This window comes from Sorex araneus, chromosome 4 (assembly GCF_027595985.1).
Source record: "Sorex araneus isolate mSorAra2 chromosome 4, mSorAra2.pri, whole genome shotgun sequence".
NCBI lineage: Eukaryota > Metazoa > Chordata > Mammalia > Eulipotyphla > Soricidae > Sorex > Sorex araneus.
Window position 1 is genome coordinate 126,032,681 of NC_073305.1, and position 18,471 is coordinate 126,051,151.

The 18,471-nt window shown below is 44.5% G+C and overlaps 1 protein-coding gene across 3 annotated transcripts in view; it reads right to left on the reverse strand.

Annotated features, from left to right (window-relative positions):
* The window catches only part of FAXC (failed axon connections homolog, metaxin like GST domain containing), an 86,300-nt gene that overhangs the window by 42,813 nt on the left and 25,016 nt on the right, over positions 1 to 18,471 (reverse strand). For all 3 annotated transcript variants that reach the window (XM_055134500.1, XM_055134499.1, XM_004605684.2), the window contains one exon: positions 8,368 to 8,591. In XM_055134500.1, coding sequence (XP_054990475.1) covers positions 8,368 to 8,591 — 224 coding nt within the window. The remainder of the gene's footprint in view (positions 1 to 8,367; positions 8,592 to 18,471) is intronic.

The window sequence follows — 18,471 nt, forward strand, 5'->3', positions numbered from 1 at the left end:
TTAAGGTTTTCTTTTTTTTTTTTTTTTGATATGTCATTAGCCACTTAGCTGCAGCAAGCAACATAAAACCATTTTATGCCTGCTAAAGGGGAGAGCTTGGGGGTTGGTTGGGGAAATGGGGACAATGGTGGAGGGAAGGTCACAGTTGTGGTGAGAATGGGGTTCGAATACTGAATGCCTATAACAAATGCATCCTAAACAACTTTACAAACCAAGGTGTTTAAATAAAGGGGGGAGGGGAACTCTGCCACAGGAACACCATGAGATAGTCTCCAACGCTTTGAGAAAATCAAAAGATTGTCTATCTAATTAGTAAATCCAGCAGGAGTTACTTTTAGGAATGATTCTAAATAAATAATTCTAAATGGTTTATAAAAAAACAATGATCATCCTTTGTGAAGAAAACCAATTATCTATTTACATCATTCCAATATTGTATTTAATTATCAAAGTCTCCTTCTTCTTTGGGAAACAATTTGTTCTTCTAGAAACAATTTCCCACCTACATCCTCCATCTCCCCATTTCTAAAAAATTGCAACCGAAGCTCCAAGGTCACGTGGCTAACTTCTTACATCCCACAATCTGTTTAGGCTGAGAAACTTGGACACTGCTGAGTTATAAGCATCTTTAAAGTGGAGACCAGGGGCTGGAGCAATAGTACAAGGCAAAAGGGCATTTGCCTTGCACGTGGCTGACCAGGGTTCAATCTCCAGCATCCCATATGATCCCCCAAGCACTGCCAGGAGTAATTCCTGAGTGCAGAACCAGGAGTAACCCCTGAGCATCGCTGGGTGTAACCCAAAAAGCAAGAAAGAAGGAAAGAAAGAAAGAAAGAAAGAAAGAAAGAAAGAAAGAAAGAAAGAAAGGAAGGAAGGAAGGAAGGAAGGAAGGAAGGAAGGAAGGAAGGAAGGAAGGAAGGAAGGAAGGAAGGAAGGAAGAAAGAAAGAAAGAAAGAAAGAAAGAAAGAAAGAAAGAAAGAAAGAAAGAAAGAAAGAAAGAAAGAAAGAAAGAAAGAAAGAAAGAAAGAAAGAAAGAAAGAAAGAAAGAAAGAAAGAAAGAAAGAAAGAAAGAAAGAAAGAAAGTGGAGACTATTCTTTTTCTTGTTGTGTGTGAGATTCCTAAGTGGTGCCCACCAACTTTCAACCAACTGGGCCAGGGGTTTGATGTGAGGAACTGAAGATGTGGTACTCTTGGGCTGTCTGGGACTAGGCCTTACTTCACTATCCACAGTGGAGCTTGGGGGACTGTGTGGTGCCAGGGATTGAAGTGTGTCACTGTATGCAAGGGCATGCACCTTAATCCCTGTGTTCTCACTCAGCCCCAGCAAAGACCATTCTTAGTCAACTCTGTTTCCCAAGAGTCTAGAAGAGCAACCAGTGTACAACTGGAAAATAGTGTTCAAATAATTATCTTGTCTAAAAATATTCTAGTACTCTCTTCCACCCTTAGTTGGAATTTCAATTCAATTCATTACATAAATAAATAGCCAGTATTTCAACATTCTCCATGTCGTTATTTAACTTTGTATTCTTAAGAGACACTTTGTGGGCTGGAGCGATAGCACAGTGGGTAGGGCATTTGCCTTGCACACTGCCAACCCAGGTTCAGTTCCCAGCATCCCACATGGTCCTCCAAGTACCACAAGGGGTAATTCCTGAGTGCATGAGCCAAGAATAACCCCTGTGCATTTCCGGGTGTGACCCAAAAAGCAAAAAAAAAAAAAAAAGAGAGAGAGAGAGAGAGAGACTTTGTGAGGGAGATGGGAGTGGGGGGCATGCTAAAAGGGCTAGTGCACATGCAGGAGGCCCCAGGTTTCATCCTTAGCACTGTATGGCCCCAACATCACCAACATAGATAGCACTGAGGATCCCCAGAACTACTGATCCCAGGAATACCACCAGCTCCAAATAGCACTGACTGGCATCAGCAGCCAAAACACCAAACAGTCACATTAACACTGAGTTAAGAAAAGCAGGTGTAGGCCCAGGGCCCTTTGAGAACTGATGGAAAGCACCTCCAACCCCTAGAAACAAATGATATGCAGAATTCTGAGACTCTACTTCAGAAAGTATGCACTACACTGTTAACGAGTTATCCATTTTTTTCCTTATGCGATAACATCAGTGTCATCAGGCAGTGTATAGAAGCCCATTTAAATTATTTTTAATGATCTACATCTAAATTTTAACTTATAAACTTTAAATATAAAGTTGGTCTAAATAATTAAGTCCAAGCAAAAGCCAAGAAATTTTCCATCTTGGCATTGTGTGGCTTCATCGTGATTAGGTAAATGCACAGCTTCCTTGTTTGAAAGTTTTCCTTTGGAACCATTTAAATAATCAGTAGCACCCCCAGCCAGCAGCCAGTTATCTTGGCAGTCAACACAGATTTAAAAAAAAAATAAACAAGACCACCTTTAATCCATCCTCCACCTACCCCACAAAGCTTGTCACTTCAATTTTCCAGTCAGCTTCATAAAAGGTACTTTCCAGAAGTCTCTAAATGTGTGTGTATGTGTCTGTGTGTGTCTGTGTCTGAGAGAAGTTTCAGAAGCACAAGAAGAGAGTGAAAAACCATGGAAAGGATTTGTCAGCAACCTAAGCAGCGACCGACCGCCATGCCCCCGTAAAAAAGGCAGCTCCCCTGCTGGAATGAACATGTGTACCTCTTTTAATCTGGCTCTTCCTAAAGCCCTATGCCCTCCTTTGCTATTCCAGTTTTTTTTCCTTCTGTGCATTCCAGAGAGTTGAGAGTCTTCAAGGGGCACCCCACCTTTAAAGCTTTCTGACCTAGACTTAAAAGTATAATTTCGGGGCTAGAGAGATCATTCAATGGGCTAAGCACATGGTTTACAGGCAAAAGGCCTGGGATTGCAGGGGTACAGTGTTGATGCCCAGCAGTGTATGGTCACCTGAGCCCCACCAGGACTGACCCCCAAGCACAGATCGCTGCTGTGTGTAGGCCTCCCCTCCAAAGCATCACCGCAGCTGTATTCTCATGACCTTTTCCTGACATACACTCCACCGGATCCCTGATCCTGTCACATCTACACCATCAACCACATGGCTGCTTTCATTTCAAGAACACTATCAAATCTGGGGGAGAGAAATTCCCAAGGCATCTCTGTTTAAGGTTTTTGTATTACTGATCATTGAATCTGACTTTAATCTTCCACATATCAGTGGCTTAAGAATGAAATGAGGACTGGAGTAATAATACAGTAGTAAGGTGCTTGCCTTGTGTCTGATCCCTAGCACCCCATACAGTCCCCTGAGGCCCACCAGGAGTGATCCCTGTATGCAGGCAAAAGAGTAAGCCCTGAATACTGCCAGATGTAGCCTCAAAACAAAGAAACAAAAAGAATAAAATGAGAGTATTGGAGTTTACTCAAGTGGTATATCCTTGCATGCGGGAGGCCCCAGGTTCTTGTCCCCCCAACAACAGAGTGTATACTGATCTTTAAGAAACCAACTGGCTTATCTCTCTGAACTGAGCCCACCCAAGGTCACCAAGGAGTCTAAAAAAAACATCTCCAGCTTTTTTTTAAATGAATCACTATGAGATACAGTTACAGACTTATAAGCTTTCCTGATTATGTTTTAGTCATATAATGATGGAGTACCCATCCTTCCACCAATGCCCATTCTCTACCACCAATATTCCCAGTATCCCTCCCACCAACCCCCACCCCACTCCCACCTCTGTGGCAGGTACATTTCCTTTTACTCCCTCTCTCTTTGGGGGTATTATGGTTTGCAATACAGGTAGTAAGTGGCCATCATGTTTGGTCTATAGTCTACTTTCAGCACACATCTCCAATCCTGAGTGAGCTCTCCAAGCATCATTCACTTAGTGGTCCCCTCTCTATCTCAGGTGCCTTTTCCCCCAGCATGTGAGGCTGGCTTCCAAGGCATGGAGTAGTCCTCCTGGCCCTTATTTCTACTATCCTTGGGTGTTAGTCTCCCATTCTGTTACTTTATTTTTTTTTGAAATTTAAAATGCAAGTTTAATTTAAATTTTATATACATATATATGTTGAACTTTGGTAAAATATTGGTACTTTGGTGGTAGATATGGTGGTGGTAACATATATTTGAAGTAGTGTGACTTTACCCAAAATATAGAATATTGTAAATTATTGTCACCTTAATCCCTGTCACTGTCATCCTGTTGTTCATCAATTTGCTCGAGCACCAGTAACAAGTCCACTGTGAGACTTGTTACTGTTTTTGGCATATCGAATATGCCACCGGTAGCATGCCAGGCTATGCCGATCGGGCGGGATATTCTTGGTAGCTTTCCTGGCTCTCAGACAGGGCCAGAGGTAGATAGAACTTCTTTTTTGTAATAAGCTGTACATTTTCTGAGTAGCCTATATTTAAGCAGTAACAAGTATTACTAGTTAGAAGGCATAATCAAATATTTTATCAGCATAAAATAGACTTTGAAGTTCATTATTATAACCAACAATAATCTATCTCTACATATCTGAGATTTTCTTTTGGTAGTATACTATATACAAAGACACAATTCCAAGAATAAGGAAGCTAAAAACAGTTTACTTCAGAAGAGAAATCGATTTCCAAACCATCTAAGCAGTTTGATAACATGAAGATTCCTGGTCTTCATCCCTAGAGTTTAACTCAGATTATTTGGAATGCCTACAATTTCTTTCTTTTTTATTTATTTATTTATTTATTTATTTATTTATTTATTTATTTACCATTCTGTTACTTTATATTCCACAAATGAGTGCAGTCATTCTATGTCTGTCCCTCTCTCTCTGACTCTCCAGCTTTTTTTTAAATGACTCAACAAGACTAAGACTGGTGGAGAAAGCACACTATAATTTTTATTAGCTAAGTACAATTGGCTAGAAATCAGCTTATTTTTCTCTCTTCCATTTACACATTCTGCTTTATTACTCGACTCTCTTCATATCCCAAAGAGATTATTTCTGCTCAGTACTTGTGCTCTCAGTCTGCAGTTCAACACAAACCTGCCGAGGAGGCAGCCTCCTAGGGCAAGTACCCTTGTAACGCACAAAGCACAGGAAAATAAAATCAAAGGTAACACTCCATACTCAAATCTGTACTCAGCTTCCCGAAGCAACATCATGAAACACACTTAAAATTTACTTTAGCAAGGCCAGAGCAATAGTATAGTGGGCAGGGCACTTGCCTTACATGCAACCAATGCAGATTCAATCCTCAGCACTCCATATGGTCCCCCTAGCCCCACCAAAAGTGATCTCTGAACACAGAGTCAGGAGTAAGTTCTGAGCACAGCATGGTGTGACCCTAAAAAAAAAAATCACTTTGGAGCCAGAGAGATAGTACAGGGGTTAAGGCACTTGCCTTTCATGCAGCCAACCCTGGTTTACTTCCTGGAACCATACATAGTGCCCTAAGCACTGCCAGGAATGATCCCTGAGCACAGAGCCAGGAATAAGCCTTGAGCACAGGCAATAAACAAAATAAAACATTACATTGGAGACCACATTATAACTTGCAGTTATAGTTCTGGGGCCTTTAGGAAATGCTCTAAGAGAGTCATCCTAACATGGCACAACCTGAAATCACTTGAAATCAAAATTCCTACGGAATTTAAGGGCTTGCTGCTGCCTCAGAGAAAAGCAAGGGTTTGGAGTCAGACAGACAGGGTTGTTCTATAAATCTCACACAAATAAAATCAAACAGTGCCTTTTCATTTGACAGAGCATAATTCTAACTAGATTAATACATACTATTGTAAATGGCAGGATATTGTCTCTTATTTTTATTGCTGAGTACTATTCCACTGTGTATTTCTACCATGACTTAATTTTTTTTCCCCATTTTTGTTTTAGGGCCACACCCAGCAATGCTAAGAGCTTACGCAGGCTCTGCACTCAGCAACCACTCCTGGCAAGCTCAAGAGACCATACATGGTGCCTGGGGTCAAACCCGGAGTAGCTGTGTGCAAGGCAAACACCCTCCCCACTGTATTATTACTCCAGCCCCACTACCATGTCTTCTTTATCTAATCATCTACCAATAGGTACTTAAGTTACATTGTACATATGAAATCTTGGGTTCAATTCCTAGCACTACCACCAGCAGCAAAACAACTGTCTCATTTTTGGTTCTTACATTCAATAACTATTGTTCTGATCCCCTTTTTACAGTAAAAAAAAAAAACCCTCAAATCATTCATGTGACTTCACAGTTGCTCAATGTTGGAGGCCAAAGTATGGATGAAGGGGCTCTAATTCCAGAACTTTCTCCCATATGCCGACCACAAGGATTGTTTGTATCTTTGTTAAACCGATGTCTATAACACAGCTGAGCTACTTGTATACATTACAGATTTGCAATACTATTTAGAAAACCTGCAATTTATCTAGTCTACCCATCAGAGACTCACTGACCTCCCATCTTCCATAAATGGGGAGAAAGTATTTCCTTTTTTCCCTCTTCTCTTTTCTAGTTTTTGTTTGTTTGTCTTGATTTGTCTTTTGTGTACTGGTACTCCAGACTTACCCCTGGCTCTGCATGCAAGGATTACTCCTAGAGGGTTCGGGGGACCAGCTGGGCTGTGTGCAACGCAACTGCCCTACTCACTATACTATTTCTCTAGCCCTGAGAAAGCACCTTCTCAACCATATCTGCTAGAGAAACGTAAGCAATTATTATTTCGATCACTATCTCCTATGTTCTCCTACTCAGCTATGCCCCCAACATGTTCTCTCTGGTTAATGAGATGCATTTAAATGGCTGGAGATGCACTGTACTTTACAGACCTAATCTCTGTCATCAGTTTGGGTCGCTCACTGGGTCTGACAGTACCATGTGCAGGTGAGATGAGTGAAAAGCATGGGCATCAGACAGCACCATCACTCCAGAGAAAGTGGCCTGCAGTGTGAGAGGCAGGTGGAGGGTCCAGTCTAATTTCTAAAGAAATGAGGCAAACTTGAAGATAATTCCACTCACCTACCAGCTCAGGATTGGACGTGCTGCTGGGATCATTCCCTGCGATCTCGAGAAGATCACAACTGAATTCCCCAGTAGAGACAGGTTACACCCAGCACTCTCTCCAGTGCCTAAGGCTCAAGAAGAATCCTATTCCCATTTTCTAGAGGGAAAGCACCCACATCTAGTGCTCCAAAATGGAGATGAGGCTGCAGGGAAGGCAAGTGAAAGCCTACCTTCCCTCAGCAACAGAGCAGCCTAGTCCTCTAGAAGGAGACGCTCCCAGGAGTCGGGCATTGCACATACAGCACCTGGATTTCAACTCGCTGCCCACACTCAAGCTCTGCTCAGACGCACAGCAGTTCAACTAAGAGAGGGAGGCAGGTGCGAACTCGTCTCCTCTAACGATTCACTGTCCTTCTTCTGAAGGGCTTCCTAAGCATAATTAAACCCACTGTGAGCAGTAATAATGCAGTCTAAAGCATGAAAACATGCTTGCAAGAAGATTCCAAAAGGAAGCAAAAGGGATGAGAATGGGGGCCTGGAGCAGTAGTACAGAAGGGAGGGAGTTTGCTTTGCACGCAGCTGACCTGAGTTCAACCCCTGGCATCCCATATGGTCCCTCAAGTACCTCCAGGAGTAATTCCTGAGTGCAGAGCCAGGAGTAACCCCTGAGCATTGCCGGATATGACCCAAAAAGCCAGGAAAAAAAGGGGCAGAGGGTGACTGTTGTGAGTGCGGGGCCAGAGAGAACATACAGAGAATAGGGCTTTTGCCTTGCATGTGTCCACCAGGATTTGATTCCTGGAATTCCTGTATGGTTTCCTGAGCCTTGTCGGGGTGATTTCTGAGTGCAGAGCCAGGAGGAACCCCTGAGCATCACTAGATTTGGCCCCAAACAAACAAACAAAAAAAGACAAAGAAAAAGAAAAAGAGGAAGAATGGTGAGTGCTAGAAGTGGGAAGTACTAGAAGTCAGAGCCAGTGCTGGCAGCATCTCTCTTAGCGTCATGTCCATGAGTCCACAGTCAAATCATCCAAGCAGATCTGGTGTCTTCAAGAAGCTTTTTCACCCTGCCCGGATAATACACAGAAGAACTTCCCCATTCATCACCACCCTTGGCCCATGACACCAATGGGACTCACAGCCAGGTAGCAGGACCATACCACATTCTATATTCTCTTTACACCAGGCCACACTCTACCCCCCCAAAAAAAGATCATATGCTAAGGACTAGAGGAGACACGTGGTCCTACAACCTAGAGGATTCTGGAGAAATGGTGGGACAGCAACCTACGGGTGGAAGCAAAGAAACCAGCCAAAATAAAACTATACATTAGAAAACTCACAGTGCTTTACTGATCATGCACATAAAGTAAGGTTAGAAAATAAAGAATCGAAGGCATGGTACGTTACCCAAAAGCCCTGCTAAAGACCGCATGTCCTTCTCCATCAGCATGTAAATCTCCTCCTCCGAGAAGCGGCCAATGCCGTGGCCGTGCATCTCGCGCTTCACAATTCCTTTCGTTATGTGGCACACGACCCACCTCAGCAGGTTACTGAAGGGACCACCACCACTAAGGGAGAGCATCTTCCGGGTCTCATTGAGATTGTCCACCCACTGGCAATAAGCTAAGGTCCTGGAATTGCGTGGAAACAAGTTACTACGGTGCATCAGGTACACAGCAAGCTCCACAGAGTCCATTTCCAATGAGTCATTCCGAATGGGCAATACTCCGGAGGAATGAGTCATTGCACCTTTTACAAAGAACAGTGGGAATGGCAGGTATTACAACAGGCTCTGCGGAATGCCTGCACTTCAAACCTGTGAGAGGAACCACAGTGAATCCAGAGAAAAATGCTTGTTGCAATTCCTTCAAGCCTCCGCGTCCCCCACCACATCCCCACGCCACCCTCGTCCCCTCCCCATGGGCCTTCCCAAAGCTCTGTAACTGCTTTTCCTTCTGCAACCCCAGAGGAAATGAGTAGAACCCCACTTTCAAGGGCTTTTAGGTAGGGAAGTGAGGACCCAGGGGGTGGAGCATGGGAAGGAGGCAGCGGAGACCAGAGAGCTGGCTTTATTCTTTCCTGAGGAAATCGCGGTTACACAGCTCTATGCTCTGTGGAAATGCATTCTTCTGGGTGGTATGCTTTGCAAACTCTTTGTATAAGTCTTGAGTTTTGTTTTTTTTTTTGAAAAAAAGAAACTTTGTCTCTGGCAAAGGATCAGGAGTTGATACATCTGTCCCATTTTATTATAAACTCTGTATCAACAATTAGTATTGTGGAAATATTTCATTCTTCCAAAAGCCAACTGTCTGCTTTCAGCTGGTTCTCCAGGACATGAAAGTGAATGCAGTTTTTCAATGGAATTTTAAAATATCTGCTCCTGGTATAATTCATAAGTCATTCAATATAATTTGTACCATGAAGAAAAATAATAAAGCGATGCAAATACCAAAGAAAATTGATTCATTTTTCCATGTGGGTTGCACTTGAAGCAAACTCACCCACCCAGATGCATCTAGAGAATAAATAGGGAAAATTAAGCAGCTATTTACTCTTGAAGTATTATGTGGTCATGGTACCCAGGCCTAAGCGGATTTTGTTTTCCCAACCTGTGCAATGACAGGAATGGGTTCTTTAGGGTTGGGTATTTTAGGGAACCCACGGAGGGATGCTGAGAAGCTACCACTGACTTGATGTTGGGGCATCACAGTAATACCTAGGCCAAGGAGTTCTGGGAGTTGAACTTGTACCTCTGGCATGCAAGGCATGTGCATGAGTCCTTGGTTCTAATTCTCTGGCCCCAACAGGAATGTTTTAATGGTTAATAGTTACTGGCAGAGGAGCCAGAGCGATAGTACAGTGGGGAGGGCATTTGCCTTCCTTGGAGCCCACCTGGGTTCGATCCCTGGGACCCCATGGTCTCCCAAGCAATGCCAAGAATAGTTTTGAGTGCAGAGCCAGGAATAACCCCCTGGGCATCACTGGGAGTGACCCAAAAAGAAAAAAAAAAGTTGCTGGTAGATAGAAATGAAAGCATTTCCATTAAGATTGAATAAACTGTGGGAGGGCAGATATAAGATAGCTTCACTTATCCTGATAACAAGCAATGAACGATGCACTAGCCATCCTCTCCATTTCTTCCAGCATTAGTGGGTATAGCTATAATGGACATTTTGAAAGTATTGGAAGGGTGAAAAAATATCTTTAAAAATTTTTGCTACTTTCCACCTGAAAAAAGAAACCTGAAATTTTTGCCATTTTATATAGTCCTACTGATTTGTTCTCACCTTTAAAAAAGAGAAGACTCCTCTAAAATTTAAGCAATCCTGATTTCATTGAAAAGTCCTATAGTCAATTTCGATATACCCTGTTCCAAAACCATAATTTTTTCACTATCTTTTAAAAAGAATGTCTACAAATTCCGTTCAAAATATTTGTGTACTATGTGGGGTGGGGGGCTGGGGAGGTGGGGGGACGGGGGGAGGTATATCGTGATTCTTGGTGGTGGAATATGTGCACTGGTGAAGGGATGGGTATTTGAGCATTGTATAACTGAGACTTTAACCTGAACGCTTTGTAACTTTCCACATGGTGAATTAATAAAAGAATTTAAACTATATATATATTTGTGTACTATTTTTCCCTAATTTTCTCAAAATAAAGAATTAAAAACAGGGGCCAGAGAGACAGTACAGTAGGTAAGATGCTTGCCTTGCATGCAGCCAACTGGGTTTGACTGCCAGCATCCCATATGGTCCCCTGATCACCACCAAGAGCGATTCCTGAGGGCAGAGCCAAGGATAACCCCTGAGCAAAGCCAGGTATTCCCCCACCACCACCACCACAGAAAAAAGAAGTAGTGAAGCCATTTTATTTAAAAGAGAAAAAAAATACATTACAATAGTAACTGATGACTAAATAGTGAATAATATTTAATCAAAGCAGTCAATGGATCTTAGAATAATATATCTCACCATTGATGGGTATTGGAACATTGTTTGACTGAAACCCAATCATGAACAACTTTGTAACTGTGGATCTCACAGCGATTCAATTTTTTTAAAAATCTCATCTTTAGTCTAGTAAACTATATAAACATACAAACCACATAGCATTTTATTTGCTCCTCTGTTTCATACCTGTGGTAATGAAGGTGGCAATTTTTTACTTTCTATTAGAAAAATGCTTCAGGCTGGAGAGAGTCCTGGGTTAAGGCACTAGCCTCATATGGACCTGACCCCTGCACCCCATATAGTCCCCTGAGCAGTGCCAGAAGTGATCCCCCAAAAAAGCTGCACTATGTTCACAGTATTAGAAGTCAATAACCTGAGAATAAAACTAAATTCTCCTGGGACAGGGAGATAGTTCAAAGGGCTAGAGTGCATCATTCCATGCTGGAGGCCCCCAGATTGGAGCCCCATCATGCCATGGTCCCAAGCACAACCAGGGGCGGCCCCCAAGCGTCAAGTCAGGAGTAGCTCATGAGTACTGCATGGTGTGGCCCAAAATCTGAACTAAGTTACTGTAAATTAAATATGAATAGCACCCAAGGAGCATCTACGTTATCTAAAAAAAAGGAATCTGAGGGGCCAGAGTGATAGTACAGCAGAGAGGGAACTTGGCTTGCACATAGCAGCCTAAGTACATAGGACATCCCTGGAGCACCTCCAGTAGTAATCCCTGAGAACAGAGCCTGGAGTAAGAGGTGGATGAAGAAGACGAGGAGAAAAAAGATGAGGAAGAAGAGGAGGAAAAGGGAGAGGAAAAAGGAGTTTTTGGTTTCTAATCTAAAAGGTTGATGTGAAGAAAATACACTCTGTGTAGCCGGGTGGGCAGATTCTCCAAGCAGAGTGGGAGGAGCACTGGCCACTGCCACACTGCAGGGACTTCAGCAAAGGCAGGAGCCACCGAAGGGTCTGAAAGTGTACAGCTGGGGAGCGCAGGTGCAGAGGGCCAGGACCGCCTGCTGCAAATGGTGCTACGCCCCTTTAAAAGCAGAACTTAATGACGGAAAACTTCAACGCAAATAGGAAACATGATTGGATGTATAGCTATGTGAAGAAAAGGCTAAAGACAGAGGGGAAAGAAGCCAGAGGAAGGCACATTTATTATGAAATGAAGAAAAGACCAGGCAAGAAATGAAAAACTGACATTGGCAGTTGACACAGGAGAGAGTGTCCTGGGAAAGCTGGGAGAAACGTGGAGAATGGAGGAGGAGAGGGCCAGGAGACAGCTCAATGGGCTGGAGCACTGCATGGGAGCAGCCCCTGCCTAACACCAGGTGTGGTCCAAAAACAACAAAAGAAAGATAAGAGGAAAACTTGAGGTACGGGGCAAGGAATAAACAAAAATCAAGTACCTTGCTCCACGTAATGCTTCCTAATTCAATCTCACTGGAACACGTCTCACTGATAAGCTCATCTATGGCTTTTGACGACCCCCGTGGGACCTCCAAGTGAGGCTGTCCAGAAGATTACAAACTCACAAAGGAGGCCCAGACACAAGTGAGAGAATTTGTGGGCACCATTTTGTGACCAATTTGTGACCACTGTAAAGCTGTGAAAGGAGAGGGTGGCCCCTGAGGGAGATTCTAGAGTGAAAAGTGGGTGGCTGGGATTGCAGCTTAAGGCCAAGCTAGAAAATGAGAAGACCAGGGCAGACAAGAGGCAGACGAGATAGCAGAATGGGGTAAAGTGCTTGCCTTGCACACAGCTGAGCCAAGTTTGATCCCCAGCACCTGCTCGGGTCCCCCAAGCACCACCAGGAGTTATCCCTGAGTGTGGAGCCAGGAGTAAGTCCTGAGCACTGCCTCCAAACAAAAGAAAAAATGAAAACGACAAGGCCAGCTAAGAGAGAGAAGGATGGGTATGCGCTGTCTGTGAGGAAAAGGGAGGAGGCAATATTGGAGATGCGGGGCGACAGCAAGAGTTCACATGGGATGAAGCCCGCAGACCAGCCAGTAAGGGTGTGAGCAGAAGACAGGATGCAGACATAGGGAGTTACGGGTGGGAACCGAGCTCAGCAAGACATCTCTGCCCGCCTCTGGGTTCTATCACCAATACTGCAAAATCAAAGAGAAGTTCACAGGCTGCATTAGCAGATGTGGAGGGAAGAGGCAGATGTCTGAGCAGCAGGGCAACCCTACCAGTGCACAGAGGCTCTCTAGCTACTCTGGCAGACTGAACAGAGGGGCCTCAGGAGCTGGTCCAGGGGTTAGGAAACCTGCCTTGCATGCACCAATCCCAGTTCTAAGCCCTGGCACCATATATGGTCCCTCAATCCCTGTCAGGAGTGATCACTGAGCAAAGTCCAGAGTAAGAGCAAAGTCAAGTGTGCCTCCAAAACCAAAAACAACAACAACCAAAACCGTGGGGTGGATCTAGATTTTGCAACAAGAGGCAAACTGAGAAGCTGTTGCGTCTTCCTCTTCTCTGTCTATTCTTTCATTCTCTGTGCCCAGAATTACAGCCCAGCATCAAGGCAGAAAAGCAAACAGGGGCAAGCAAGGCTCTTTATGGATCAGGGGCCATGAAAGACTTATAAACATCAAATTGCAATGAAACTGTTGCCTGTGAGCTTCCAAACCAATCACTGCAGGTAGAATCGTCATTCACTCCTACCCCGACAGCATCACAGCCAAGCGCCTCTCCTCCACCATCAAGCTTCCTGCCAACTGTGTGCGTGCCTGAGGCTCCCTCCGCCTGACCCTCGCCGACCAAGACCACAGTCCCTCCTCCCTGCTGCAAAATTCAAAGAAACCTCCCTTCTCTCTATATCCTTCTGGAACTTGCTGCAGCATCTACCATGATCGTCTTTTTCTTAGAAATCTCCCTCCCTTCACTCAGACGTACCTCCCTACTCTTCCTCTCACCTATGACACGTTCCCAAGATTTTCATTTCTCCTACTTCCTTATTCCATGCTCATGGGGAGATCTAGTTCACGCCTGTGATTTAAAGCTATTCTCCTACCCCGCCCCTCCGCCACCACCACCAAATGCATTCCTCACCCCGCCAAGCTCTCTGCACTGAGATCCATCAATCCATGAGGGGATCCTTCAGAGGTACACACCAGCGTTAGCAGCATTGAACTCCTCTTCCTTCTCTTCAGATCACCTCACCAGATCAGAAAGGATGCCAGGAGTTATGCTGATCTACTCCCTCCTCTTCGCTCCTGTCAGCCCTCACCTGGGGACCTGACCTCTCCAGTTCTGTCAACAAGCCTCACAGCCCTACACCATCTGGCCCTTCTTACCCAAGGACACACTTTGAGCAGGTCCCCAGACACTACTCCAGCAACTTCAGAAGCCCTCTGCTCCATGGGCACCAAAAAAGGCTCCTAAAATACAAATTTACTGGCATCACACTGCATCTCAGAGTCAGTCTTACTTCCCCATGGCTCCTTAGTTGACCATGCTAGCTCCCTTCCCCTTAGTCTGACCCCTTACAGCTGGCCATTTCCTGCCCGTGTCTCCTGCACTGCCCACCAGGTACCAGACACATAGATTTGTGGGGCCTCCCCAAACACCTATCTCTGCACTTCTGCACATGCTGCTTCCTCTGCCTGCGTGGCCTTATCCTGCACCATTAGCCAGATCCTGCCCCAGCTACTCTCTTTGTGCCCAGATTCTGCTGAGACAACATCTCCTCTCGGCAGCCCTCCCTTCATCTCTCCAGCAGGTGCTGTCTGCCTTTCCTGGCTTCTTAGAATTCCTCCAGTGACGTCATCCCAAAGGCCTGGTGTCTCCCTCCAGTCTACCATCCACAGAAGGGCAGACACAGCATCTTGTGGCCTTTCTTCCCCAAGCCCCTCAACCCCCATCTGCTGGGGGCATCCAGCAAGGTGTTGGACCATGAGTGGCCATTCATCAAATTATCTGAGAGAATGACTTATTGATTGAATGAATAATGACTCTGCTAGGTCATGTTTCCAAAGGATGACAACAGATGAAGGGGGAAATGAAAGTGGGGGATGCCTGTGGAGAAATGGAAGCCACTGTCACTCCATCACAGGAGAGACTAAAATACATGAAAAAGGGGCTGGAGCAATAGCACAGCAGGTAGGGCACTTGCCTTGCATGTGGCCGACCTGGGTTCGATTCCCAGCATCCCATATGGTCCCCTGAGCACCGCCAGGGGTAATTCCTGAGTGCAGATCCAGGAGTAACTCCTGTGCATCGCCGGGTGTGATCCGAAAAGCAATAAATAAATAAATAAATAAATAATAATAAAATAAAATACATGAAAAAATGAGGGTGGGGGGGAGGACAGGAGTCACACATGGGTGGTGGCGGAGGTGGGGACTCTAGGTCACAACCAGCCTTGCTCAGGAGCTATTTCTGGCTCTGTACTCAGGAGTGACCCCTGGCGGTGCTTGGTGGTGCTGGGGGTTCAAAACATGGTAAGACAGGTGTTTAACCCCTGGAATCATGAACTATTATTTTTCCTTTGGTTTTGGGGCCATATCGGGCAATGCTCAGGGGTTACTTCTGGTTCTGCACTGGTGGTGCTCAGAGAATGATGTGGGATACCAAGGGCTGAACTTGGGTCAACTACATGCAAGGTAAGTACCCAACCTGCTGTACTATCTCTCTGGCCCCTGGAATTATGAATTTTTTTTTTTGCTTTTTGGGTTACACCTGGCAATGCACAGGGTTTATTCCTGGCTCTGCACTCAGGAATCACCCCTGGCAGTGCTCAGGGGACCATATGGGATGCTGAGAATTGAACCCGGGTCAGCCACGTGCAAGGCAAAGGCCCTACCCGCTGTACTATCACTCCAGCCCCTGGAATCATGAATTATTAAGTGAAGAGGATGGTAGTATCAATATGAAAACTAGTCTAGGCTGGGCATTTAAAAAAATTATCATTCTGACAGCCTCGTTCAGGAAATTGATAAACTTTTTTTTTTTAATCACAAATGACATATCTGATCTCTCCTACAAAGGGGTGAAAGAGTTGTTTGTTTTTTAAAAGACTGGTCATCTTCATCAGAACAAAAAAGCAAGTCCTACTAAAACTTTTAATAGAGATCAAAAATAGGGGGGGGGATGAATGTTTGGTGCTTTAACAGAGCTATCTCTTATAAGAACCTAACATGCTAAAAAAAATATTCCAAAGCCTACTGTTTGATAAAAATTAAAACTTAGTACATGGTCTTCCCAACAGTAAAAATGCCTTTCCCTACATTATGCAGTCCTTGTCATCATTTGCTTCTACTTGAAATGCTCCAAGGTGTACATAACAAGCTTCAGAAAGTCAAGTTTCACAGGCATTGGAATCCAAACAGGAACTCCTCTCTGAGGGAGAGGAGCGAACTAGAAAGAAAAAGGGACAAAGATGGGGATATAGCATATGAATCAAGTCCTGGACACCCTGGAAAAGGAAAAGAAAAAAGGGAGGGGGAAAGGAAGGAGAAAGAGGGCTGGAGCGATAGCACAGCATGTCGGGCGTTTGCCTCACACACAGCCAACCCGGGTTCGATTCCCAGCATCCCATATGGTCCCCTGAGCACTGCCTGAGCACCACCAGGAGTAATTCCTGAGTGCATGAACCAGGAGTAACCCCTATGCATTGCCGGGTGTGACCCAAAAAGCAAAAAAAAAAAAACAAAAAGGAAGGAGAAAGGAGGGGAGGGGAGGGGAGGAAAGGGGAGGGGAGGGGAGGGGAGGAAAGGGGAAGTGAGGGGAGGGGAGGGGAGGAAAGGGGAAGGGAGGGGAGGGGAGGGGAGGAAAGGGGAGGGGAGGGAAGAAGATAAAAGAGAATGCATTAATCAGCTGCAATCAAGGTGTCTCCTGCTTGATTTAGAAAAAGCCTCAGATTTCCTCCAAAGATCACAGGCCTCCATTCACTGAAACTATATCAAACTCAAAATGTTTAAAAGTACGGCTACCCTACAAGCAAATGTGAATTGTCTGTTCTAATGCCCCAAATTTTATGAGTGAAAAGGTTGTGACTAGATAGACAATAATGTTCTACCTCCTTCCCTAGGAGTTAAAGAGTCTTTTTTGGGGGTGATGAGGGGCGGGGGGGGACATTGTGCTTCACCCTGTGATGCTCAGGTGCCGTTCCTGGCTCTGTGCTCAGTGGTCACTCCTGGCAAAGCTGGTACCAGAGATCAAGTGGGGTTAGCTGTCTGTAAGGCAAACACTGTTCTCCAGCCCTGGGTTGGGAAGACTCACTGGTGTGCTGATGTCCACCTCACTGGTGTCCACATGAAGGAAGTATGTCACACAAAAGAAGCTATGGTGTCTTACCGTAAATTGATTTCATTCCAGTAATTTGACTCACCTCTCTCAAACTGCATTGAAGCTAATACAAGCATTCAGTGGAACAAAAAGAAAGAAAACCCTGTCTTCCTCATCTTCAATTAGATTTGTGATGCAAATGGGACAAAATTGAATAGATTTCAAGTACAAGAAAAACCACTTTGTAGTTGAGTGGTCTTATTTGAACAGACATAGAACAGTGCTTCAGGGTTATGTGACATTATATAATGGACAACATCCATTAGCTCTGCTATTCAGGTCATCATAACTGTAGCTGAGTATTTTTAAGGTGGCAAATGAAAATAAAAACTCGGAATAATTCCAGATAATCAACTCAGCCAGAAAGCCAATTCCCCCTTTTCTACCTCTGTAAGTATAGTGACCATTCTGGGGTCAGTTGAATGAAAGAATTTATGATGCTCCTGAAGAAAGCTCATTGGTACTGTCCCCTTCATAGCATGGTCAGTTTCCACCCTACAGGTGCAAACTTTGTATGTGGCCTCAGGACTGAAAAAAAAGGAGGGGTTAGGATGGGAAGTGAGGGGACACCACAGATTTCCTGTGTCCTCAAGCATTTTCTTAACAGCAAGGACAAGGATCATTGTTCACTGGGATTTAAAACTCGCAAAATGCATGCTCAGGATCACCCCACAGAAAGAGAATATCTAGGGGCCAGATGTGGATCAAGGGTGGAATTTGTGTCTTGCACATGAGAGGCCTTGGGTTCAAGACCCCGAGCACAGTCAGTATAGCCCAGATGGCCCCCAAGTAAGCATGTTCTGAGCATCACACTGCAGGGAGTGGTCCCAGCCACCAGCACTGCTGAGAGTGGCTCCCAGAGGGAAAAAAAAAAAAACACATCACAAGAAGTTGGCTCAAGCTTTGGAAACCTAAGGTCACCGAGGAGGGCCTGGTTTTTCTTCTGCTACTAGAAGATCAGAGGAATTAGAATCTTGAAATGGATATTTTCATTGGGTGTTAAATTAAGGCCTTAGTTTTCACCTTCACTATTTGCTCCCCAAAATAACCCTTGAGTTATTTTGAAGAAATGGCAGCTCACCAACCCCTAAAGAAACTGTTTTTGTAATTTAAAAGTACATTAGACAAATAAAGGTATTATTACAATGGTGTACAAATGACCCAAATGATTCCATGAATGCATGTACATGTATGTAGCCTGTAAAATTAAGATTCTTTCCTTAGCAGGGTACTACCTCTCAATTCTCCTTCCCACCCTACATCCCCA